The sequence below is a fragment of the Eucyclogobius newberryi genome, unplaced genomic scaffold (genome assembly GCF_026437365.1).
Source record: "Eucyclogobius newberryi isolate DKJ021-1_F unplaced genomic scaffold, fEucNew1.0.hap1 SCAF_9, whole genome shotgun sequence".
Taxonomy (NCBI): Eukaryota; Metazoa; Chordata; class Actinopteri; order Gobiiformes; family Gobiidae; genus Eucyclogobius; species Eucyclogobius newberryi.
The window spans coordinates 30,269,639-30,295,970 of record NW_027316532.1 but is presented as its reverse complement, the minus strand read 5'-3'; the positions used below and the strand labels follow the sequence as shown (position 1 = coordinate 30,295,970).

Here is a 26,332-nt window from a genome sequence, read left to right as displayed (position 1 = left end):
TCGTCTCATTAAAAACAAATATGATCTGCAAATGTTGAACCTTATTTGTTTGGGATTGGCTCCTCAAACTTGCCATACTGATCTCATGGCTTAAGGTCCTTTCAGATTACAACAATCATGTCTTTGATGTTGAATAATGTCACCACTTTCTGAAGCTATTGTGAATACGGTTTGCCTCATATTTATCTATTATGTCAGAGAAGACATAATAAATAAATTATTATAGTGAACTTTAAGCCACTTTATTATAGTGAACTTTAAGCCACTTTTTGTTTAATATGGATCAGCTCAGTGATTGTAAAGTATTAACCATAAACCAGGTCAACAAATCGTCAATCTGACAGCAACAAATTCTACCATAGATTTATGACCTGTTCTCCAGCTCCATTTGTGACAATAAATGTCCATTCTGACTAAAATAGACGGCACTGAACTGACACTCGGACGAAATAATAATGCTGGAGACGTCTGTTGTTAAGGATTTCTCTGTTCAGGTCGATTTTTGTTGCTTTTAGGGCTAAAAAAGCTATTTTTTGACTAGCTACTTTATCATTGTAATTCATCATACAAATACAACAGTAACAAGCTATTTGTCACTTTATTTTCAATGAAATAAAATAAAAAGCCACACAGGGAAAGTCAAGCTCGCCTTCCCGCTTTTATGTTAAATCTGTGAAACTGCGGCTGTTCTGTAATTAGACATAATTAGACATTTAGTGAAAAGCCATTTAACATTTCACAGATGTACTATACTACACCTATAGAAACAGATGGAAAGTTTTTACCACTTCTTCCCGTCTTATACAACTATTTCTGTAGTTTATAGTCCATAGTACAATATTGAACTTCAAAATGTGGTCAACACCTTTTGTCATTGCAACTATCTCAATGATCTCAATGATTATATAACTACACCTAGTTCACCTGAAGGTTGTTCCAGTTTGTTTTTCAGTGTTTGCAGAGTCATCAATCTTTCCGAACGGCAAACTACCGTACAAACTGCCCCGGCAAAGTCCATACAAAGTCAATCTCACAGTCTCTTTCTCTTTACATCACATGAACGCAGTCCGTCTTATTTTTTTTTCCAATTTCCCTCACAAACATGTAGTCTTGACGTAACGGGGCAGTGAAGGTGAACTCAAGAGCATTTTAAAAGAGCATGATGAGGCTGTGATTGCAGAGCCTCTTGTGCTGATGAGACAATTAGAGAGGAGGGACAGACAGGGGCTCCATGTTGTGGAACAGTGGTCAGTTCAGTCAGAGGTTCTCAGGACGAACAGGATGGCTCTGCACACTGCCGTGACGCTTTACGTGTATTTCTTGCTTGTAAGTGATAGTTGATCATAATTTCTTACTTTGCTGAGACTGTGATTAAGATGCTTTGTGCTGCTTTGTGTATTTCATGTCCCCCCCCGCCCATGTTTCCCCACGTTCTGCTAAGCTTTTGTTGTCTTGTCACAAACACTTGCTGTTGTGAAGCGCATGTCGTCATGTCCATGTCCAGACTGCTCTGTGTCTTAAGCATCGATGGTGCTCAAAATTTGTGATGAGGCATTGGATTTTGTTCTTTTGTACATCTTTACACTATTTATGATGCAGGGAGTCAAATGCTGGCATGACTTGGACAACACGGAGTATGACTGTTGGCCAAACAACACTCCAAATGATTACAACATGATAAACTGCGGTGGTAAGTACAGACTAAAATATTAAATTGAAAGAAAATGCATTGAAGAATAGATTAAGGAGTATTTTTTATAGGTCTTGAGATGGCGTGGGTGCAAAGGCCCCCGGAGAAAGTGACCGACGGGGAAGAGTTTAATGTCTCATACACAGTTACAGCATCAGATTCTTTCTATGAATACGCCGTGAAGAACAAGATATTCCAGTTCAGGTACGCTTCCTTTTGTTATCACCCAACGTCCAAAATGACACAAATTCCAAATGCCCACATATATTTCAAATGATTGTCAGTATTTTTGGGCCGTTGATGATGGTGCTGATGGGTTCTGAGAAAAAGCTCCAAAAGCAATTGATAAGATTGACATTTTTTTTTAACATTTCCATTATTTTTATTCTTAAGGTGCACTTTCTGGTGAAGCATCTGCCAACTGCTTGTCCCATTAAAATGTTATTGCGTTGCCTGGAATGTTCCACAGTATGGTATGAACTTATCTGCTTGTCTCCATGGATAAAGATTCCAGGCAAATATGTGGTTGACATCTCCATGACCTAGATACTTTCTTAATACCACTTCAACTTTGAACTTTATAGTTTCTTCACCGAGATAGAGCATTTCCCTGTCCTGTTTTCATTTAGGTATTTGTCTTTGTATGTTTTTTTTTTTTTAAACCACAGCGATCCAGCCGATGCGAAGAGATTCTGTAACGACCACGAATGCCCCGTAAACTGGAACAACGCGAATGAGATGAACTGCTGTATTTACCACGCCAACATCCACTCCTGCCCCCTCGGCCTCATGGTAATATTACCTACACAGAAGTCCTTGGCTCAGGGGCGGCGTCAGTGGGGGGGGCTTCAGGGGCACCAGGATGGCCCTTAGCCCCCCAGAATGTAGTCACTTTTTCACAGGACATGCAATCTCATCTATAAAATGTTCAAAAGGCCATCTCAAAATGTTTAAAATGACCTAAATAGACCTAAATTGAGCCCATTTTATTTTTAGTATGGACTTGGTTTTGTCATGTTCATGTCCAGGTTTAGTTTCTGGTTTTGTGAACATAGATTTAAAGATAGGCAGGGCAAACATGGAAAGGGTGGTAAAAGAAATGTCTGGAGCCGCCACTGCTCTGGAGTTATTTGTTTAGGAAGTATATTCTTGTAATGTTTAAAGTGTACTTCAAGTAGACCGTGTGTACCAATGTTTTTTCACTTTTGCAGAAACACGGAGGGATCTGTGGGCCGTGGATTCCCGACGACGGCAAAATAGTCACCCACACGGTCTCCAAAGCAGGCACGATGGCTCAGAAATACTGGACTTCTAAGGTAAACCATCCAAATGAAAGCAAGACGGTTTTAATAAATACTTCAACTTTTACTTAACAAATAGTTGAGAGCATGCGGTTTCAAAGCAATCTGTGATTTATTAGGCACTTTAACAAACTGAACTAACTTACAATTTATCTTCATCGCCTTGAAAGAAAATCTGTCCTGTTGCCAAACTTAAACATTTTGTCTGTGTTGTTATAAAATCTTGTCTATTATAGCTATTCTCTTACAGGAATCTCAAATGCTTTAGTTACTTCTTTGAATCGTTTCAACACAATTCACCTATGTAAACCTCTAGCCATCCACAAGTTGCCTAACGGGTAAACTATGTGTGTTTAGGTGCTGCTTGTTCATTTGGGAGTCACTTCAGTCATAGCGCATATTAAAATTGGACAAATGCATGCGGCGCTGGAGTCGAAAGTGCTGGTTACCTCTGCTCAAGGTCTGCCATAAATTACGCTTTTAATTTCCGCACTGTTCTTAAGGTGTGTGAAATGTACGTTTGCTTTTCTTCAGTGTGTGGGGATAACGTCTGTGAGCTGGAGGAGAACTGTCTGAACTGCCCGGCCGACTGCGGCATCTGCCCCATGTCCATCACTATCAAACTGGCCATTGGTCTCCCTGTTGCCCTTTTCTGCAGTGGATTCATCTTAACCTTGGTGGTCAGTCCTTTGAGCATTTGCAAAACCTAACAAAGGACAGTGTGGATGCTCATTGTTGTTTTTGAACGCAGTGGCTTCAGTACCAGAAGCAGAAGATGTTTTGGGATGAAAGTTGGATCATAAACTACAACGACATAGTATTTGGTAAATAAAAGCCTCACCCAACGCAGCCCTAGTTATCGATATGTGGAGTTGTACCTTAGCTAAAGTGTTGTGCACAGGTAAACTTTGCTACATGGGCATTGGGAGCACGATGACCCTGCAGCGCGCCATGAGCAACTCCACCGTGAGTCGAACCACTGATGTCACTGTGTGCACCGGAGTCAACACCTCCTTCAGACCAGGTCTCATTCAGCTGGGTATCTAGTAAGATCATACTTTCATTTATTAGGGTTCACCTGTATCAAACATCAACGTGCTTACAAACTGTATATGTGCCATGATTATATTTAAGTTTTGACTAAAGTTTTTAAATGTATAATGTTGTTTCCTGGTTGGTCATGAGCATAATGTAGAGGTAATTCCACAACTGTTACCTATAAAGTAAGAGTCAAAATCCATATGAATTACACAATAGTTATGATTTGACAAATAATACACTTTTATTCTGTTTTTATTGTCAGGAAATTGTGTAAGTTGCGTGTAAGTTGTGCCTACATTTTTGAGGGAATGTTGCTTATTGATGAAAAGACAGATATAGTAACATTTCTTTCTTGGCAAACTGCATTTTGATGTAAAAATATGATAAATATTTACCACTCGCTCTATCCCGCCAAACTAAGTCATAATTTGGAAAACACGGGAGCCTGTCATGTGCACTTTAAAGCTACGTTACATAAAGTGCTTGATGAGGCGACCGCTACCTGCTTGTCTCCATGGAGATATTATTGCTTTGCCTGGAATGTTTCACAGTGTGGCATTAAAGGCAATTTTGCATTTATTCAGATCTACAGGTGTTTTTATTGCTGCATAACTGACTAATAACTGGGCCTTTTGCTGCCACCTGCTGTCCATTCATGTAGATTTATATAAGTTTAATTCCATACTGTGGAACAATCCGGGCAAAGCAATAACATCTTAATGGAGACAAGTACGAGTCGGACCCTTAAAAAGGAAAGTTACATAGTGCACCTTTAATTTGAATTCATTTGATTAGAGACAATGACATGAAAGACATGCCATGTAACAAGTTTGAGCAAAAATGTTTGTTTTCACCCGTAGACGGTTCATGTCACAGGTACAATTAAATAAAATGTTTAATGGTTGAGCAGTTAATTCAATAAATCATTCTCATGGTCTCATCTCATTAGATACAGTTCCACGATGAAACTATTTAAGTGTGAATAATACAACAAAGCACTGTTTTGTTGTCCCAAGAGCTAAAACAGAGCGTATACTACGTGTGGGGATTCATTGTTTTCTAACTTGGAGGCACCATCTGTGTTTTCAACTGTAACATTATTCTTCTGTAAGACAGGATTGTAAAATGTAAATTGCCTTGTTCCAGTGATGGGAAGACAGTTGCTGTGAAGCATATCCAGAAGAAACATTTCACCCTGTCTAAAACCATCAGGAAAGAGGTGAAAGAAGTCAGGTAAGGACATATCTGCCTAGGAAAAAGAAAGTGATTCATGGCGCACAGTTCATCATGTGTATTTAATGGACAGGCAACTCGACCACCCAAATCTGTGCAAGTTTATTGGAGGCTCCGTTGAAGTGCCGTATGTGTGTGTCATCACTGAGCACTGCCCTAAAGGAAGTCTGTCCGACGTTCTGCTCAACGAAGACGTTCCCATCAACTGGGGCTTCAGGTGATTACATTTAGAATCAGAATCAGAGCCAGAAAGAGGTTTATGGCTGTTCTCAGTGAATTCTATACCTGCACCTGATAGTGGAACATGCTGTATGTATTGGACAACATTTTGTTGTAAAATACCACGATCTTTTACAGTGCAATGGTTTAAAAGTATCTATTGTGCATATCTGACGTGTAAATTGTCCTGAGAGCGCCCCCTGCTTTACTCCATGGACTAAAGAAATAACCTCTCTACCAGAAAAGTTACACAGTGGACCTTTAAATTTAAGGTCCTTTCTCAAAATTATACAGCTGTTTCTACCTTTATTTACTTATTTGAACATTGGTTGAGAATTTAAAAGAAGCATTGAATTAATATGACGTCATGACTGGCAAAACAACACACAAACAAACAAACTAACTAACTAACTAACTAACTAACTAACTAATTAACTAACTAAATACTAACTTAAGTCCATGGTGCTCAAAAGGAGTGGAATACCCCTGTGTTCTACACCTCTTGTAATGTCTAAAATACATTTAGACATGCCTAACAACATAATAAAATTAGCGCAGTCACTCCATACTCATATATATTTTTTATTTGTTATCTTGCCCTTAGACTTTCCTTTGCCGCTGATGTCGCTCGTGGCATGGCCTATCTTCACCAACATAGGATGTTCCATGGGAATCTCCACTCCAGAAACTGTGTGATTGATGACCGCTGGGTGTGCAAAATCTCAGGTAACAACATTGCATTGTGCAATAGGAGACTTTCAGGGGAATACTCAGAGAAGAGTCAAAGATAAACAGCTTTTATTGCAGTCTGTGGACTCTTGAAAAAGCATCTGTGTTATTATCAAGAAAGTCAACATCTGCTGCCTGTTTTCCTGTTTGATTACAGATTATGGGCTCACCGCTTACCGAATAGGGGACTTTGAGGCCGTGAGCGATGGTTTCAACTGTGGGGACATTAACCGTGTATATCGCGCTCCTGAAGTCCTTCTGGGGAGCAGCTCCAACATGACTCAGGGCGCAGATGTTTACAGGTATCAGCAGGTGGTGCTGTCCTCTTACGCAGCAAATAGAGACGTCATTCAATAAAATTAAAAATAAAATAGAAATATGATAACAATAATAATAATTGTGACATATTTAGAAGCTGTTCTCATCACATCCATGTTACTTTTTCATTTAGAGAGTTTGATTTTTACGAATGAAAGCAAATTAATAATTTCCCTGTTGATTTGTTGATTGTGAATACTTGTGATGTGTCTTCCCACAATAACAGTAATTTGATATTGTGACAGCCCTAGCAACAAAGGAACTAGCCCTTAAAGGGAACATTTTATGTAAAATCCACTTTTATTTCAGTTGACCCATGCATGTTTGAGTAATCCTGCATTGCGTGCTAAGAAAATATAAATAATGTAAACCTACCCACTATACCCACCATTCTTAAAAAAATGTTGGTTGTACATTTTTATTTTTAACACTAAAATCAAATCAAAGACCTGTTTATTTTAGTAATCAATATTTGGGTTTTGAACAAAATGCAAAATAAAGATCTGGTTGTTTTTTTTGCTCAATTTAAACCTTTTAAATAGATGCAACTGGAAAAAATGCCCAAATTACACATTTCCTCTGTGTTTCTCATAAGCTACTCCATGATTCTGGTTGAGATTGCCACTCGCGCCGACCTCTTTTCAGTGAGTATGGCTGCCATAGATTACAGCCTTCAGCTTCCTTTGATCTGGTAACAAGCAGCCTCTTCCAACAGGACCAGGCTGAAGGAGTGAGGATAGATGTCATGTGGCGCCCCCCGCTGCCTGAAGTCAGAGCAGGGAAGGCTGATACAGACTGCCCAAGTCAGTTTGACTATTGTGAGGTATGTGGATGTAATGTAAGAGATTCTATTGTAAGCCATTATAATAGTATAAGCTAACTATCTTTTGAACAGCTGATAAAAAAGTGCTGGTCTAATAACATCACCACGAGGCCCACATTTGAGCACGTGAAAAAGATGCTTGACAAGATGAACCCGCACAAAGTCAGCCCAGTGGACATGATGATGAATCTGGTAAGAAGCCGAAAAACAATAGTTTAACATCACAGCTCACAAAAAGACTCTTAAACTTTAGAAACTTCACTTAATCACAGATGGAAAAGTACAGCAAGCATCTGGAGGCGATTGTCGCAGAGAGGACTCAAGACCTGCTGCAAGAGAAGCAAAAGACTGATCGACTGCTGTACAGTAAGCACACACAAAAACACATCAAACTGCTCACATAAACTAATATAAAACATATTTTACATTGTACAGTGCTGTAGTACTGTGATACTTGCTGCCATCTAGTGGCCCATCAGAAATGCATCTATTTGAAAGTGTATGTCTTTGCAGGTATGCTCCCCAAGCCAGTGGCTGATGATTTACGCCAAGGTCAAACAGCAGAGGCTCAAAGCTTTACGAATGCCACCATTTATTTCAGGTTTCAAAAGCAAAATCATACCGTATCTACATATGAATATAGTATTTTAAAATGTATTCTAATACTATTTTGTTCTGTCTATGTTTGACATCACAGTGATATTGTTGGGTTCACTCAGCTGTCTGGGGCCAGCACTCCTCATCAGGTTGTTGATTTTTTAAATCAACTTTACACCACCTTTGACGATATAATTGACAATTATGACGTTTATAAAGTGGAAACCATAGGAGATGCTTGTAGGTTTATCTATGTGTGTATTTGTATTATAAAGTATTTTGTTATCTGCTTTAATGCATGCTTGGTGTCTTTGTAGACATGGTGGTCTCTGGAGTGCCAAAAGAAAATGGCATCAATCACGCTGGGGAAATAGCCAGTATGGCTCTAGATTTGGTCAGTGTCTGCCAAAGCTTCAAGATCCCCCATAAACCCACCACTCAGCTGAAAATAAGAGCAGGGATCCACTCAGGTATGATATAGATATGTGAAGTGAATTGGATTATCCTGTGCCTAATATCTCTTATACGCTTGGCCCTGTAGGACCGGTGGTTGCGGGAGTGGTTGGCACAAAAATGCCACGATACTGTCTGTTTGGTGACGCTGTAAACACAGCATCTCGGATGGAATCAACAAGTGAAGGTAACAGACAGTCACATTAACATATATTTGATGTGTCCTAGGACCCATCACATGTACATAGAGAGTGACAGCTGCTGGCAAAGAACCAATTATCTCCATTTATGTTTTCTGGTCCAGCTCTTAAAATCCAGGTGAGTGATACAACAGCAGAACTGCTCCATTGTCTGAAGGGTTACTTCCTGACCTGCAGAGGAACGCTCAATGTGAAGGTAAATACTACAGGTACACATTGTACAGCCTTCTGTGTTAGTAGTTTCTATACTCTGAAATCCCAGATGAACTTCTGCATGAATTCAAAGCTCTCCACATAAAGGAATGGGCGTGCACGCTATTTTCCCTTTATACCTTTAGGGTTGTATGGAGCAGTTTCTTGGTAACTTAATCCCAGGTTTTGGGTGGTGCCGGGTCACAGGGGGAGGGGTTTACTCTCCCACACTTGTGATGTCTTGTTAGGAGAGACCTCAGCTGCTGCCCTCTGCTCCCTGACCAGAGCTAATGGCTTTATTTAAAATTCAAAAGGCACATGTTCTGCAACTTGACTCCTGTCTTTTGCTCATTTGTCCCTCCATCTTCTTCCTTGAACTTTCAGGGGAAAGGGGAGATGAAAACATGGTGGCTCGATGCCAAAAAAGACATTCAGACAGATCCACTGCAAACATTATCTGAATCAAAAGGAGTCCCAGTTCCAGTGAGCAACTAGAGAGTACAATAAATAAGATGTTTAAGTTGAGAAATAGCTGAAGTATCTAGGCTTTAATAAAAATGTAAAAAAACAGTTGAAATGCTTCATTTATATCTTTTTACTGAACATCATTTGGTATACGGTAATATATCTAGCCTTTTACTGCAAATGTTGTAAATATTGTTGTGGAATGTAGCCTATGTGGTCATGTATTTTTTGTATTTATCTATGTATTTATTTACACATGCTCAATGAATATTTACCTACATGCTAATATGTATTATTCAAAAGTATATTTTCTATTAATTTTGGCTTTCTGCATATATGTTATTTATGTTATTTATTTATTTTTATTGATGTTTTTGACAAACTGGTCGTTGTACATTTGTTCATCTTAAATAATAAAGTGTCTAAATAATGAAATGTGTTTGATTTGAATGGGCTGTGCTTTTTGTGCTCCTATCCACTGGCCAATCACATTGAGCCATGTTTGGTTGCTAGACAACGACGCGGCCAATCAGCCTTCAGTTTGGTTGCGTGCCTTCAACGTGCGCAAAACATTTGGGTTTGCTTCAGGTTTTCTTTTACAGAGAAAACGCACCGCGAGGATCGGCTTTATGTCCTCAAGTAAGTCACTGTAAGACGTGTTTGTAGCGTTCTAAGAGCCAGGCCGTGTCATTAGAGGCGACAGTTTTATTTAGAAGGTTTATTCACGTATCGTAAAGGCAACGCTCCATGTTAATTAGGTCACTTTGCGCTCTTATTATTAATGGATACAAATCTTACAAGACAGTCTTATATCACCTGCTGGACGATTTTGTTGCATGTATTGTGTTATGTTTTACCTGCGTATTTAATGTACAAATCTGCTCCTCACTAGTGTTACTTTAGGACATGTTACATTAGGCACTGCTGGTGAAAAGGACATGGGGTTTTCCTCATGCTATGTTTATGAATAAAAACACACAGATTGCACAAAATGGCACAAAAGTTGCACATATTTTGGACACACAAATATGAAAAATGGATAGAGCCAGGTTTGACATTTCTTGTTTAATTTTGTTGACATACTGTAAGTTACTGATGTTAATTATAAGAAATAGAATAAATACAGAACAGGTTTTGATATCTGATTTTCGTATTTGTGAAAACGAAATCTGACTGAATTTGGCCTAAATATATATATATATATATATATATATATATATATATATATATATATATATATATATATATATATATATATATATATATATATATATATATATATATATATGTATATATATGTATATATGTATATATATATATATATATATGTATATATATGTATATATATATATATGTATATATATATATATGTAGCTATATTCTAAATAAATCAGGTTTAAAATTAGATATAACTTTTCCTGTACAATCCATCCAAATCCGTTAAAGATTGTAGAGTTTGTTTTCTGTTGGTGCTGACGTCACTTCAGAGGCAAACGTCCTTTGAAGAGTTTTGCCTGTAGTGTCTTATCCTAAGGTCATATAACAATGTAGGTATTAATATGAAAATGCTCTAATAGGCATCCATCAGTGTGAAGTATGAACCAAAAGCAAACCTGCAACGGGAAAGGTCACCACTTGTAGAGTTTGTGTAAGCTGGTCATATGTGGGGTTTAAGCTCTGGGGAGGCCGGCTGCCATCTGTTTACCAGACTGATTAAGTGTCATTGAAACCAAAAGAGCCTTCGGTGTGTGCGTGCATCATCATCCATAAGGGTTCTCATCATTTATTCATGTATTGATTGATTGATTTAATTTATTTCTCAAAAGAGGTAAAACAGACTTTGTTAATTTAGTCAAGTAAATTCATCTTTCCTTAATTTACACCTTCACATAAACGCTGATGACCAGTTTAATGTCATATTTACACGTAGCCAACATTTTGCATTAGTTCCTTTAGGTCAGTGTTGTGTTGTTTGTCTGTGTGTGTCATGGATTAGCCTGATCAGTTTATGATAATAGCCTTTAGATAAGATGTCAACACTGTCCCATGTGACGATTTAGATGTAAACTATGGAAACACATTATAACAGGGCTCTATTCTTGTTTGTAAATGACAATGAAATGATCTTGTTTTAGATGAAACCCAGACAAACCCTAATCTGGATTGTACATTCGGCCAATAGACTCCCTTATTATGTCTTGAGAATAAATGGAACTGAATGAGCTCTGCTAATCTGACCCTCTATTAAAGGAGCAGGTGTGCGTCTGTGGATTTTGGATCAGTCCTTGTGAACCCGGCACATGAACCAGACTCGTAGCGTGAAGGCTGCGCAGCAACTATGCCGGAGTCATTTCTTGGTAAGTAAATCAAATTATGATGGTATCATTATCAGGTCGTTTATGGCACGGCAAATATTTGTTGTTGCGTTTCTGCTAGATATCAAAGAGAGTCACGGCGATCCTGTTGAATATAGAGCATCTCCCCAAAGGCTGTTTAACCAGTCATTGCTGCAGAGACCGGCCATGTGCTCCTCTTTCTGCACGGAGGGAAATGTACATGAATGTCTGTCGCACATTACTCAGGTCAGTATCTTATTTTATGTTTGATGGCATTTTACTTGTGTAATGATTTTATTTTCTTACTTAGAATGCATATGTTTTTACATTTGACTCTAATTATTACTTCCTTTTGTGGGAAAGTTATTATTATTATTATTTTTTGCAGAATTGTATAAGGCAGTTTATGAAGAAAATGTATTTAATTATAGAATGTTGTGTTCTAAAAAACAAATCCATGTTTCCAAAATTTCAGGGCAATTTACTGTTCAAGCAAGGAACAGATTTTCCTGACAGTTTAAACATTCGTTTAATAATAATAATAGATATTTTCATATATTTTTATTTGTCAAATAATAGCTATTGAAGAGAAATTTAACTTTCTTGCTAAGTCTATTTTTGAGTTCTGTTCAGTAGTTTTATTATAAACGATACACTCTGTATTCTAATTTAGCATATCTCTAAAAATTGTGATATGATACATTTTTCAATATGTCTCCCACTTCAAATTATGTTAACTACTTTATTGTGAAATGAGTATAGTCAAGACAGACGTTGGCATTTGCTGACCCATTTTTAATTGTCTTAGGTATATGGAACATGGGTAGATAAATCATAAATAATTGCCCATCCCCTGGTCATAAGCACTTGTATTCACAGCCTTCTTGCACCTTCTTACAGGAGCTGACCTCTCTAGGTCTGTCTCCAGTTTGGGCCGACTCCATCAGGCACTCGGAGCTCAATGTCGTGGCGGTGCTTAATTGTGTGTATGACCTGATTCAGCTGCACCGTAGGGATCTGCGAGCTCTAGAAAACATGGAAGTGGAGCAGCTTAAATCGAACAGAAGTATGGAGTACCTGCAACTCACAAGCACTCAGTTAAAGGTACAAGCACACAAGCACACAAGCACACAAGCACACAAGCACACAAGCACACAAGCACACAAGCACACAAGCACACAAGCACACAAGAACACAAGCACACAAGCACACAAGCACACATGCACACAAGCACACAAGCACACAAGAACACATGCACACAAGAACACATGCACACATGCACACATGCACACAAGAACACAAGAACACAAGAACACAAGAACACAAGAACACAAGCACACAAGCACACAAGCACACAAGAACACATGCACACAAGCACACAAGCACACAAGAACACAAGCACACAAGAACACAAGAACACAAGCACACAAGCACACAAGCACACAAGAACACATGCACACAAGCACACAAGCACACAAGCACACATGCACACAAGCACACAAGCACACAAGCACACAAGAACACATGCACACAAGCACACAAGAACACAAGAACACATGCACACAAGCACACAAGCACACAAGCACACGAAAGCACACAAAAGCACACAAGCACACAAGCACAAAGATGTCGTTTGTTTTAGTTTGTTACTCCGAAGATGCATAAAACATAGGTATGAACTCAAGTGATGACAATGAAGACCGTACATAATCGGATTCAAGTGGTTTTATCTTAAAGTAAACCGACCAACATTGTTCATGAGAAATATAAACAAATAAATACGAAAAGGAGTGGGGGAAACATAAACTTATTCAGTCCTTTTTTATGGATTCCATTTTAAATATATTTACAATCAATCTTTTTTTTCTTTTTTTAATCACCACTTACTAGACAGACTTACTCCGATAGACAGATTTGAACCGTGCCCTTTTTTCTTTTGTTGCTACAGGAGCAGGTTGAACTTTTTAAAAGAGAAAACACTGGACTTCATGAGAGAGAGCGCCAACTACAACTGAAAGTAAAGAGTATACAAAATTGCCTGAAAAATGAAAAAGAAGAGGTAACTTGTTAAATGTTTCTATAAATACAGATGTTACTCTTGATGAACTTAACAACATGTTTTGTATCAGGTGCAAAAACTTCAGAACATCATTTCAAACCGGGCTGGCCAGTACAACCATGAAATGAAGAGGAAAGAAAGAGAATTTAACAAACTGAAGGAGCGCTTGAATCAACTTCTTTCTGACAAAAAAGACAGAAAACAAGGTAAAATAATATCTATTTTATATTCTTAGCCATAAGAAGGTATTGATTTTGTTTTTTCATTTAGTTTTTGTTTCACGTTTTCAGCCATTGACGTGTTAAACAGCATTGGACGTGCAGATGGGAAGCGTAGCCTTTGGAAAACTGAGAAGACTGAAGCCAGGTGACTTATTGTGCGCTTAAAAAAAAAAAAAGGTGCTCTGTGTAATTCTCTGAACTAATGTACCTGTTTGTCTTATGAAGGTGACATTGCTTTGTGTTGAATGTTCCACAGTTTTGCATCAAACTTATCCATCTTGCTTTTAATGTGGCTTACTAACCCCCAGAAAAGTTACATAGTTCCCCTTTAGTTAGTAATACAGTTGACCCATTGTTCTATTAAAAACTATGCTATTGTGTGACATTACTGTTTAATGTCTGTATCATTGACAGGCACGAAGGAGAGATGTACAAAACTCTGCTAACGGATTATGATAACCGGCAACGAGAATTATTGCTGGAGAATGCCGAGCTGAAGAAAGTCTTGCAGCACATGAAGAATGACATGGTGTCCATTCTCAAAGCAAAGAAACCTTCAACTAAAAATGACAAATGTGACATCTTTCAGGTGAGACATGCACTCATTTGTTTTAATAATGAATGAATTGTTTTTCCATTGTTGTTACTCATGTGTCACAGAAAGAGGAGCAGGAAGATGAAGAGAATGTATTTGATTCCACAAAAATGGATGTTGAGCTGTTTAGTGATGATGCTCGAGAAAAACTGACCAACGGTATTCGCCTTCAGTGGAGAAGACTCAAAAGCCACGTTGAAAGACTAGACAGCCAAGGTATCATGTTTGCTTATGTTCACATATTTATCTCATTGCATCATTGGTGGATTGGTTGACATCATGCTTAAAGTCAAAATTGCTGCGGTTCAATGAACAGCTTCCTTGGTGGAGACGAGTGACAAAAGCAGTATTGATTCTGTGTCAAGAGTCTCTCATGAGGAGGAAATGCACAAACTGAGACTGGAGATTCAACAGTGCAAAGACTATATTGGAACGCAGCAGCACCTCCTGCAGGTGGGACTGACTCTTATTCTGTGATGACAGGGATGTTCTGTCCAGGCTTTCATGTTTGATACCTTTTTGTAGCGGCAGCTGAGTTCTCCGTGTGATGATGAAGTGACATCTTTACTCAATAACTGCTACATGCAACAAGAGAAGGAGAGGCTCAGCGGAGAGTGGAAACATTTAGAGGAACAAAAAAAGATCTTTGACAGAGAAAGAAGCAACTTTACTGAAGCAGCCATAAGACTGAGTCATGAGGTAATAAAGCATGGAATTTACCACTTTTACAGTTTTATTTTTCAAACTAAATTAGATTACCATTCATTAAATCCTATGATTTGCAGAGGAAAGCTTTTGAGGAGGACCGTGCAATGTGGCTGAAATACCAATTTTTAAATTTGAGTCCATTTCCTGACTCAAATAAACCTCAAATTTCAAGAACAAAAAGTGTCCTTTCAACATGTAAGTAAACAGTCTAGCTATAACTTATGTCACAACACCTCATTATGTCTCAAAAGGTGTCATCTTTTAAAATAATAGATTATTATAATTATTTATATTTAATAATTATGATTATATCATACAATATTTGTACTATAGTATTACAGCGCCACCTGGTGTATGATATCATATTTTACAAATTAAACACGTTCACTATTATAAATGCAAATATTAATGGGTTTCAGCTGATATATGCAACATTTTGAGAACTTTTTTCCATTCTAAAGCTGTAATAGTTTGTTATAATTGTCAATCGCTATGTCAATGGTCCTAATTTCTCATCATTCTGAAACCCATGGATTGCAACTTGATTAACCTCTCTTTCCTCCATGATTAAATGGTTTATTAGTCATTAGATTGCAAAAGGCACGTGAATATGAGATTTTTACAGATACACTCAGACACTAGATTTACATACTACTTGTTTCATTTATTTTAATGCAATTTTTACATTATGATTTAATGACTAAGCTAATCGACAATAATTTCAAGAGTTCATTAGTTTTGATTAATCTGATCAGTTCATTTTCGATAGTTGTTTAAACTTTTCTATTTAATCTTCTTTTAATCAGTTGAAACGGACAGAAATCCAGGATCAGCTGCAGAAAATGTCATCCATGGTTTATCAGACACTTCCACACCAAAAGACACCCCGGTGACATCATCCCCTCCGGGTGGACTGTAGTGACCAGTGGCCGTAGATAAAGAGGTGATTTGAAGACACCGGTGTGGTACAATGTGAATTCAGAGGATGAAGGAACTGCCCTGAGGTGTGGCTGAAGGTAGCAAAAATGTAAAAAGGCCAAGAATAAATCAAGCAATCGAAACATTTGGCCAAGGATATTGCCAAATAAAAACTGGTGTAGTTATGTTTAACTCCCTTGTTTTGTATAACGGTCATATTTTGTACTACACTAAAGCACAAGCTAATTACGTAGGAATATGTTTGGGTATATTGTTGGACATTGAGTATTTCAGCCAATAATAATACTTGTGTGTCAAACAATCAAGATTTTAATATTTTGAAGATTCTATGGCAGGGCCCACAAATTGATGTAAAGTTGAAATACATTTAACAAAATAACTTTATATAAACATTTTTTTTTATCATTACAAATACAAATAAATACTATTTAGCTTCATCACACTTTTATTTCCATTTTTAGTCCCTAGTCTGTTTAAAAAGACACTGATGACAAAGTGGAAATTGCAATGCAGATTACTGATGCATCAGCAGCAGGGGCGGATTAGAGAAATATTGGTGCTAAATTTAGTGCTAAATATTGGAGGAATTATTAATAATCAGGCTGATAATAACACCAATTCATGTATGTAGTAGTCCATCCCTTTATTGATCTGTCTTTTGTCTTTAATTGTATTTGTACTTCATGCTTCTCATATTTATTTTATTCGAAAACACTGCTTTTGTGCAGATATTTTGTACATTTTAAGTTTTGGCCCTCTGGCAAGGGTTGGCTGTGTGAGGGAACCTTTCTTTCTTACAATACATTATGTTTAACAAGAATGAATATATTGTTTTAGATTGTAATCAAATGTTTAAGCAACACATAATATGTGTAATCTGTTCAAATTGATATAACAACTGTAGACTGTGACTAATTGTTGATTGTAAAATGTTTTGACTACAAAAGCCTCCAGCCTAAAAGGAGTAAATTTATTTATTTGTCTATGGGAGTTTTTATTTATTTATAGGAGATCTTCTACTGAAAGTGTTTTTCAGACTTCCTATAAGTGATCTGTTCTTCTGTATCTACCTCTGTATCTACCTGCGTTGCACCAATGAAATTTCCCCATGTGGGACAATAAAGGAATATCTTATCTTATCTTATCTTATCTTAAACTAATGTCAAGTTAGTGTTTTAAGCATATATATCATGTGTATTATTTTTTGCCACAGAAAGAAAATATCAAACAGCCTTAGTATGTCTTTTGAGATGCCTTAATTCATTTAATAAAATGTACACATAGACAAAAAGGGGACAAGAATCTAAGAGCACTGAGCAGTGCAACTGCAGTCCAGATGGGTTTCAACAGACTTGGTTACGTCGATGCTGCGCTCATGGATATCTGAGACCGGGCTGTCACCTGCACAAAACAAAGATCAACAATATCAGTACATTTGGCCTCTGTGGTTCAGTGTTGCTGCTGTGCTGTCGGGACACTCACCGACGGGCCTGCAGTGGAAGCCCACACTGTTCATGGCGGTTTTAGTGGCAGTGCAGCCGGGCCTACAGCGCAGCACAGTGTCAACAGAGACACATTTAGACTGCACACCACGGACGTCAAAGGTTCTCTCAATGGACTCGTGGTTCAAACGGCAACCTGGTATAGAAAAATCCTCACATTACCATAGTCTGAATAAATGTTAAGTCTGGTCATTGTGGCCCACTGTTCTCTTACCTGTCTCATCACTGCAGCTCTGGGAAGACAGAGTCCAGGCATGGGCAAAGCTGATGGGGTTCTCAGTAACACGGCCATTGGGCAAGCGGTAATCGTTTTTCTTATCTCCATTGGCTTGGCCGCAGAGACCACAGACTTGGTTTCTCAATGAATCCGAAACATAGAGCTTGATAGAAAAAGGATTTATGAGATTTAACAACATACCGATTCTAAATAGCTGTAAATATATATAAAAAAATAAACAAAAAGTACCTGAACATCCATGTTGCTGAAGTGGAGTTCAGTCAGATCAAATGCTTTAGCGTAGAGAACCAGCTTGTTGTTCTTCAGCTCAATACGAACTGAATCTATGGGAACGTTTACAGTTTGTAAATAACTATGTATGAACTCATTATTATGATAAAAGTAAATGTGAGAGCTCAGACCTTTCACGTATGGCAGGCTCTCTCTGGAAATTTCCTTTCCGTTGATCATAACTGCTGGTCTTTCTCCATCAAGGAACATGTCAATATCCCTTAAAGAGAAATTACAATATATTAGTTTATTCTCCTCATACATTTATGCATCGCCTTTCCATATTCTTACTTTGTGCCAATCTTTACATTGACCATGTAACGGTTTGCACTGTCCTTCTTCAGCAAAACGATGAATTTAAGCTTATCAGTGCAATCCTGAGCCAGCAGCTGGTAGCAAGAATTTGGCATGTAGTTCTCGTATTGCTTGTTGCTGAAAGTAGTAAGATGCCCCTGCTGAAAACGGCACTCAGCTGAACAAAGATGACAAAAATGGAGTTAATTTTGTGCCGATAAACTGTATAAAGTATTTCAATATTTTGCCATGCCAAGCATTACCTCCAGTAGTCTTTGCCAGCACATGGTGAACATTGTCTTGCAAGTCATCATATGGCAGCAGGTCATTCAGATTATGGATTGAAACAGGAAGAGGCACATTACGTCTGTAGATATACTGTATGAACAAGAAAATATATGTATCATACAATGTATAGGAATCAAAGAGATTGAACCTTTAAAAATGGCCTTACTGATGGTGATTTGAAAATGAGGTCGAGCACTTTCTCAGATTCAATAACAGCAGTCACAGAAATCTGCTTGTTCTTATCTGATCTCTTTTGCAGATTGACACTGGACAAGTAAGGAGCAAGGATGTGCTCGTAGATCCTACAAAATAAATGTGTTAATTTATAAAGGCTGGATTTTGTCTTTTCACAAGTATGTGTACATGAACTTACATTTTGATGTTTTTGACAACAGAAGAGGGAAGTCGCTTCCAAGCCACTCTCATGCGAGCTGCCACCTTGTTTTCTGCCAGGCCAGTCTCAGCTGTGATTGTGGTTTCATAGGTCCTGCACTTTTCTCCCCAAGAAATTTTAGCCTGTTCAGAGGAGCATAAATAGTTTAAGTTTAACCATTAGAGCCAAGCTGAGCATCATCTCTTATTATTGTAATTTCTTACAGCAACTTTGTTCTTGCTAAGTTCCATGGCATCAGCACAGAGCCTCCAGTTGTCCTCAGACTCGAGGGCTGCCATGATCATCTGAATCCTGTGGTTATCTCTGTCATCATAGGCAGCAATCTGATAGCCCAGTGGCTTGTTGTTAGCTCTGACAGCACGAAGGATGAGTACAAAAACTGTGGGAACGGAATCGCCAAGGAATTTGTTCTATGGACAAAAAGAAGTAGGAGTAACTTATTTGAATTCAAAATGTAAAGAAATGAATAAACAAATGATTATACCTGTGCTCTGATGTCCTCCAAGGTTCTTCCAGATGAGGCAGATCCTGAATGACGCTTAGATGTCTGCAAAATAGATCATTCAGTTTGGAATAAAATTACAAACTTGACTTATTTTAAAGTAAATAATGATTAGACATTGGTTAACATACCCTCTTCTGATGTTGTGGTTGGAATTTGTGACGAGAATCCATGCGCTGGTAAGAAAAAGAGAGATGTAAAATTAAAACGGACTAAAATAAACTCAGTAATATCTTTTTCCCCGTGTCTACACCATATCACCTGTTTAAAACTGTCAACAGCTCACTCCCTTTATCATGAAGGTTCACATAAAACATAAAAATATATAAAATGTCTTCACCTGAGAATTGGGAACAGAGCGAGAAGAGCTGGAGCTAGAGCTGAACAGAGAGGACAGGCTGGACACAGTGGACCTGTGGCTCTTGTGGCGGTGTTGTTGTTGTTGTTGTTGTTGTTGTTGTTGGTGGCGGTGGCTTCTGCTGCTGCTGCTGCTGCTGCTGCTGCTCTTGTGGTTACCGAGGATTTTGCCCATGGCACGGATGACTTTGCCAGCAATTTGAGACTTGGATGATGATGAGGAGGAGGAACGACTGTTGCGATGCCCAGACCTGGAGCTGCTGGAGGAGCTGCTGGAGGAGCTGCTGGAGGAGGTGTAGTTTTTCAAAGCTGGATCCAGGAATTTCTTGAGCTTGGACAGAATAGGCGTGCCCTCTGGGATCTCCTCCATGTTCAAGTTGATACTTTTGATCAGCTTCTCTGCGCCCTTGGGGCCGAGTTGGAGTTCCATTTCCCACTTGTCGACAACTTCACTTTCAGCTAAAAACATGAACATTAATAATGTTATGAAATTTAACTTCAAGCAGCTTGTTCATTTATTTTTACTCAAAAATACTTCTAAGTTCAAACAATCGCAAGTTTATGAAAGTAAAACAGAACTTTAATCCTCTACAAGTAGGTTGAAAGGGTAATTTAATCTGACAATGTTATAACAATTGAGTCGTGCAATGTTGATAGAGGTGACAACACTGATTCATGAGACTACAAAGAGGTAAAGCTGTGTTTGTGTTTTTTGCGTACATTGTTTGAGAGAAAGGCGAACAAGGTGCTTTCCAGCCAGTCTGTAGAAAGCAGAATCTCTGAGGAACCTGGCATTGTGAGAGATGACGTTGAGGCAGCTTCTCAGTCCCAAAGAATCGGTGCAGAACTTCTTGTTAAATCGGGAAGCCCTTGTCTGGGAAACTGGCTTGTCCTGAACTTGCTTGTTATCCTGCACATCCCTGGACTGAAACAAAAAGCCACACATCCTAATTCAAACATATTTGCGATCGACAAAATCAGTCTAAAACTATACACCAATCCCTCTATGCTTTAGGTGTTTTTAACCTTTCCTTTAGATTTCCTTTTACTTCTTTACACCTTTTAGGGTTAGTCCTATTAAAAATGAATCTAGCAATGGTGCATTTTATTTTTTTTAGACCATGTTCAGACATTATTTAGACACGGAACAGTTGTGTTACGGACTTGGTGATACTCAGAAGGCCAAAGGCCACCCAGGTGTTGGGTGAGGCTTGGTGGGAAAGGTTTGATAACCGCTGTAAAACATGGATTTAAACACTTACACTGGAGGAGTGAATAGATGAAGATGCTGAAACCATGGAAGAAGCGTTTTCGGGAATCAGAGGCGTCATCCTGTTGGCTTGTTTTGCAATGGCCATAGTCTCAACACTGTAAACATACACAAATGAGTCTCACATATTATTGAGTAAAGTGTGTATTTGTAATGGTAAACTTACTCAACAGCAGCCGCAACATTTTCAGGGAGGCTAACTGGAAGAGCACTGATCTTAAAGTTGTTCTCAACAAAGTCCAAAGAAGCAGAGATTTTGCTGGGCACGTTGACCTTGACCCTGGCTCTGGAGACCATGGCGGCCTGAACCATGTCAGTGTTCACTCCCATCACAGCAAATGTGTTGAGGGCAATGCTGGAAAAAAGAATAGTATAAGAAAAATAATAGATCCAAATGCAATCTTTGTATTCATAGAACACATTTTAAAGTGCTGCACAGAGGGCAGAGTGACAATAAAAAGCAATGAAAGAACTAAATGCTTAAATACTTCATGCAGGTGAAATGCCATGTATCAATTGCATATATTACCTTGGCTTGATATCAGTCTCAATGTGAGTCTTTCCCTTCAGAATGTCAGAAATCTGGAAGTCCTGGGGCACGTTGGCTTGGAATTTGACTGCAAAGCAGTGTTTCAATATATAGGCTCTATATATACAGTTTATTTCAGCAATTTAGTTTCCTTCCTTCCCCCTAACTTACCATGGGCATCTGCTACAGTGACAGCAACAGTGTAGAGGGCGAGCTCCATGGGCAGACCTGCGGCAGTGGGCATGATGCGCCTGATTTCAGAGGGAAGCATTGCCTTGACAAAGCGTGCGGAGATACCACTCTGGAACAAGGAGCGGAGGGCGTTCATGCCATATTCTTTGAAGTCTATCTCTGAGGAAATCTGCAAAGACAGGTGATGACAATATAAGGACTTTATTAAAAACTCTGAGCAACAAATCAGAAGAGAAGTGCAATGGTACCTTAATTGCCTGCTCAATGACCTGCTTGTCAATATCAACAAAAGCTATTTCCTGTCCCAGAACCTTGATGTATGCAGAGCCCAGCATTTTGCTGATTGGCATAGACTTCCAGTTTGAGAGCTGTTGACAAAAGAAAGCATTATTTTATACTTTGCTGCTCCTGTTTTTGGCTAGTTTAAAATAATCTTCTTACAGCCTTTAGGATGCGCTTCATCTTAGTTGTTCTGTCATCAGAGACATCAGAGACTTCGCTTTTCAGGAATTGCTCCTGGAATCCTTCACTTCTGACTCCAATCTGTGCAGAAGTTTACTTGCTTAACTAACATGTACCACAAACTACAAAAGTAAAGACATGTTTTGTAATTTTACCTCAAAAACATCAGCAGCAGCTCCAGCAAAGTAAGCACTGGTCTTAGCTACGATGGTTTTGGGGAGGATGGTAGCAGCGTCGTTGATGTAATAAATACTTGCAGCAGCACCAAGCATCAGAGGATCTGATAAAATTGTTCAGTTAAATGAAATGAGCCCGACCAATACCTAAAACATAATGAACAAACAGGTCTTACGGCTGTAGTAGTCCACGTGTAAAGCCTTGCTCAGCTTAATGTTCAGTCTCCTTTGGCCCAAGAGTCTGAGAGCTACATTAGACACAGAAGCCCTGTAACAGAAGCATTCCTGTGAGTGCTCTGACGTGTATTTGGCAATGTCCTTGAATAGATGTTGTGACTGGGAAAATCACTCTTACACTGAGGGGTCCATGCTTCTGGACAGAGACTTGATGAGAGAGTATGTAAAGCTTGTCACTGGCAGACTGGAGTCAGACTTGATAACATTGACAACATTGGTCACCACAGCCATTGAAGGCTGGGTTTCAAAGAGTGCCATGACAGCAAGCATACGCAGCTCAGAATCCAGAGTTTTGTCCATGTACAGCTGCAGAGCCTGGTTCTGGACCTTATTGAGCAAAACAACAGTTAAGAGCACTTTTCTTCAATAAATAATTATAAATGCTAGATGAGTCACCTCTTTCGTCTTCAGTTTGGCAATGCCTCTCAGGGTCAGGATGGCTTCAATGTGAACTCTCTTGGGCAGTTTATGACCAGCAGTGCCATGAATTGGCAAGAGCTTTGTGATAGCTTTGTAGCCCCAAGGATGAGCAGCATTAGCCAAAACTTTAGCCAACAGAACAAGTTCCTCTGTATTTTGCTGTGCAAAGGCCCTGTCAAAATGCACCTGGATGCGCTGTGGAAATGACATCATTAATAATATGTATAAGCATTATTTTTAGTTGAAATAATATAAATAGAGTTGAAACGTTTGTGTAAGTCTACCTGAATGTCTCGATCATGGCACTCAGTCTTCTCAGCACAGTGTCTGTGGATGATGCTGCCATAGCCAAGGAGCAGAGACTTGCGCACAACTTGATCATAGGGTTCTTGTTTTTGTGAGAGCTGCTCAATGTGGCTCTGAAGAACATATCAGCCATGGGAAATGTTACTTTCTCTAGTAGATGATTTATGACACAGACCACGCTCCCCGCCCACTTACCCAAACCTTCTGGATGTTCTCACTGTTTGGCTCCAGCATGTGCAGAGTTCCAATCAAAACCTGAGCTGCTTCGGGAACACTCAGCTCTCTCTTCAGAACCTCAGCCATGACAATCTCAAAAGCATCCTTAGTTCCAATGTTGGGGATGGCGTCCATCAACCACTGTCGCCTTTCAGCAGATGTGCTGTGGGTAGTCAACAGGTTGCGCAGTTGGGTAATGTCGGAAGCACGCAGCAGCTGGATCAGCTCCAAAAACTTCAGAGGAGCATCCTCATGTACTTTGTCTCTGTTATTAACCACCAGGTGGTTCAGGACCTCAGGAATCTACAAACACAAGACAAGTGAAAGACCCACAGTGTTTTGAGTCAGCTGTTTAAAAAAGAAATCTGTACCTGTTCCTGTGTTTGTTTCATCTTGAAGATCCTGATAGGAGTCTGCTTGAGCTCAGTGGAGAACTCGTACTTCAGAGAACCACGATGACGGTACTCAGCACTGATGGGGACAATAGGGGCGTTTTCCATCTGAATGAAAACCAGGCGTTGTCTAGAAAATGACAAATAGTTTTAAAGGTTACTTTATCTAGTCCGACCCTGTGATTGCTAAACAAGTCAGTATAGTCATACATAGTCTGCATGGAGGCAGCACCGTTCAGCTCATTAAAAGGTGTGAACTGAATGTCTTCATTTCCAGATGCCTCCTCGATGTTGGAACCGCCTGGGACTAGCTTCAGTTTGTAGATGTATCCTGTGGTTCCCCTCAGGCTCTTAGAATGCTGCAAAGAGATGTTCTCAGTGGCTTTACATGCATAGTGCACATGAAGGAATATGTTTATTTCGGTTGTCTGTATTCAGACATAAAATAGTTGTTCTGGTTGCAACCAAAAAAGGATTGAGTTGAAGCTACTTAGATAACAGACAATAGATTATAATATAGATAGTTATCTAAACTGTGTGGACTTACCTCTTGGTATTTTTGGGATGTCTTAGTGTATGCCAACCCGATGTCCTTTATGACCTTTTCCTGACATTGGTTCAGATTCCTGCTCTTGGTCAAAAGGATGCGCTCAGTCTTTTCGTTCTCTGTGATGGCATACTGGGTCTTGCACACGCCCTGAGCTCCCTCCTGTAAAATAAATGTCAAAAAGGTTGGTATGGATGAGGGTTTCAGCTGTGTTGTGTAATAAAGCCATTTTTGTGTTTGTAGTTTGACCTAAACTGAGTAATTGAGTTCAGATGACAGTTTTCTTGTTCCACCATTAGTTTTAACTGACCTCCTGCAGATCATAGATGTTCTGTGTCTTTTTGATGTTCAGCTGGAAGATGTTGAGGATGCCTCTGTAGATGTTGAGCACCATTGTGGGGACACTCTCGGGGGCTAGGATCTCCCTCACAGTCCCATTGTTGTATCTGAACTTGATGGGAGTTTTGAGGTGAGCTTCCAGGTCCGCACGGAGGCGAATTTGGCTGAAGGAATTCTTCGGCCAAACATCACTGTACTCGAAGATCTGAGGGTTTTCAAGCTGCAATGCAAAAACAGACAACATGAAAAAAATGCAATCAATTCCTACCTCTTTCACTTGCTTTCTGTGGTGGTTATTAGCTAATGAGGCTTTTTAATCTTTGCCTCAGAACCAATCACCTCTAAATTCATTCATGTGCAGTAAAGGTACTCTCATCCTGTCATTTCCGGTGCAGCAGCAGCACCTCCACAACCATTCGTCTTCAGAAACCTCAGTGTCCACATCTCGTTTTCTTTGTTATACTCACATTTATTCAACCATACTCTCCCTGCATTGTTTCTCTCCTATTTATTGTGTCCCATTTGTTTCTCATGATTTACCTGAAGCAGGAGGACATTTTCTTGGGCAACACTGATTTTGACTCGACTGGAGAGTTTCAGTCCGGCCCTGGCCAGGTTCTGCTCAGGCAGACCACCCAGTATTTTGGCCTCGTACTCATACACGTAGGTGTTTCCAGGAGCAAAATTAGGAGCTGAAAGTACATTTACATGATATTTATGGAAGCAATCTACAGTAATTTGCACTTTGTTGTTAATTAATATGACTTACCCAAGTTTGAGTGCTGGCCAGCTAAAATGGAAACAAAATACATGCATACACCACATTAGTATTTGGAAATTTTACAAATTTATAAAACCAAAACTAATATTACATAGAACCCACAAAGTATAATCTAAAATAAAGACAAAAATATAACTACCTAATTAACTGCCATAAAATAAGAGTTCCAGTGCAACTTACCCACAAGGGCTAGAGCCAGGGCTAGTACAACGACTCTCATGGCTGAGCGGGTTGTGAGGATGTGCAAACACCTGCTCTGCTTTTTAAAGGGAAAATGTGCTGACGAGACTTCATCAAACAGGTCATAACAACCCCAAATGTGGTAACAGTCACATATGCACTAGATCAATAGCTTTGATCAGAGAGATAAGCTGTTGGTTTCTGTGTAAAGGGAGGATAGGGTCACCTGACATGGTTGTCCTTGTCCATGATTTGGCCAAACATCAGTTCTGGATTTCTTCAGCTAACTTTGATATACACAGGACAGTTTGTGTTGCATTA

General features: G+C 39.1%; 3 protein-coding genes across 5 annotated transcripts; 2 read left to right on the top strand and 1 right to left on the bottom strand.

Annotated features, from left to right (window-relative positions):
• Positions 1–1,145: 1,145 nt before the first annotated feature.
• On the top strand, positions 1,146–9,364 carry LOC140353580 (atrial natriuretic peptide receptor 2-like). The gene is made up of 23 exons (XM_072438192.1): positions 1,146–1,326; positions 1,600–1,690; positions 1,762–1,894; positions 2,359–2,482; positions 2,902–3,006; positions 3,349–3,451; positions 3,526–3,671; positions 3,743–3,815; positions 3,893–4,037; positions 5,179–5,265; positions 5,339–5,482; positions 6,089–6,210; positions 6,371–6,515; positions 7,127–7,175; positions 7,247–7,354; positions 7,427–7,546; positions 7,627–7,720; positions 7,868–7,955; positions 8,052–8,191; positions 8,269–8,421; positions 8,493–8,591; positions 8,709–8,800; positions 9,181–9,364. The coding sequence occupies exons 1-23, from the start codon at positions 1,195–1,197 to the stop codon at positions 9,289–9,291; spliced, it is 2,604 nt and encodes an 867-aa protein (XP_072294293.1). The 5' UTR covers positions 1,146–1,194; the 3' UTR covers positions 9,292–9,364.
• Positions 9,365–11,072: 1,708 nt separating this feature from the next.
• LOC140353583 (afadin- and alpha-actinin-binding protein-like) lies at positions 11,073–16,373 on the top strand. 3 transcript variants are annotated; one of them, XM_072438196.1, is made up of 13 exons: positions 11,073–11,089; positions 11,518–11,618; positions 11,698–11,843; positions 12,498–12,701; positions 13,546–13,656; positions 13,727–13,862; positions 13,947–14,022; positions 14,292–14,466; positions 14,538–14,688; positions 14,789–14,925; positions 14,998–15,171; positions 15,258–15,375; positions 15,987–16,373. In XM_072438196.1, the coding sequence occupies exons 2-13, from the start codon at positions 11,600–11,602 to the stop codon at positions 16,097–16,099; spliced, it is 1,560 nt and encodes a 519-aa protein (XP_072294297.1). In that variant the 5' UTR covers positions 11,073–11,089; positions 11,518–11,599; the 3' UTR covers positions 16,100–16,373. The 3 variants fall into 3 exon arrangements, with proteins under 3 accessions (XP_072294297.1, XP_072294296.1, XP_072294298.1); XM_072438195.1 differs by lacking the exon at positions 11,073–11,089 and having other exon boundaries at positions 11,512–11,618; XM_072438197.1 differs by lacking the exon at positions 11,073–11,089 and having other exon boundaries at positions 11,512–11,618; positions 15,258–15,379; positions 16,000–16,373.
• Positions 16,374–17,358: 985 nt separating this feature from the next.
• Positions 17,359–25,766, bottom strand: LOC140353579 (vitellogenin-1-like). Its single transcript, XM_072438190.1, has 30 exons — positions 25,591–25,766; positions 25,022–25,270; positions 24,712–24,873; positions 24,375–24,523; positions 24,144–24,294; positions 23,752–24,075; positions 23,535–23,669; positions 23,227–23,445; positions 22,949–23,157; positions 22,770–22,861; positions 22,573–22,697; positions 22,397–22,498; positions 22,204–22,323; positions 21,935–22,124; positions 21,764–21,851; positions 21,401–21,589; positions 21,227–21,332; positions 20,685–20,889; positions 19,948–20,423; positions 19,739–19,783; positions 19,590–19,652; positions 19,309–19,515; positions 19,085–19,227; positions 18,878–19,013; positions 18,687–18,801; positions 18,421–18,601; positions 18,088–18,349; positions 17,836–18,001; positions 17,602–17,757; positions 17,359–17,520 (listed from the first exon to the last, which is right to left on the bottom strand). Exons 2-30 carry the CDS (start codon positions 25,103–25,105, stop codon positions 17,423–17,425), a joined length of 4,698 nt encoding a protein of 1,565 aa, XP_072294291.1. The 5' UTR covers positions 25,106–25,270; positions 25,591–25,766; the 3' UTR covers positions 17,359–17,422.
• Positions 25,767–26,332: the final 566 nt, after the last annotated feature.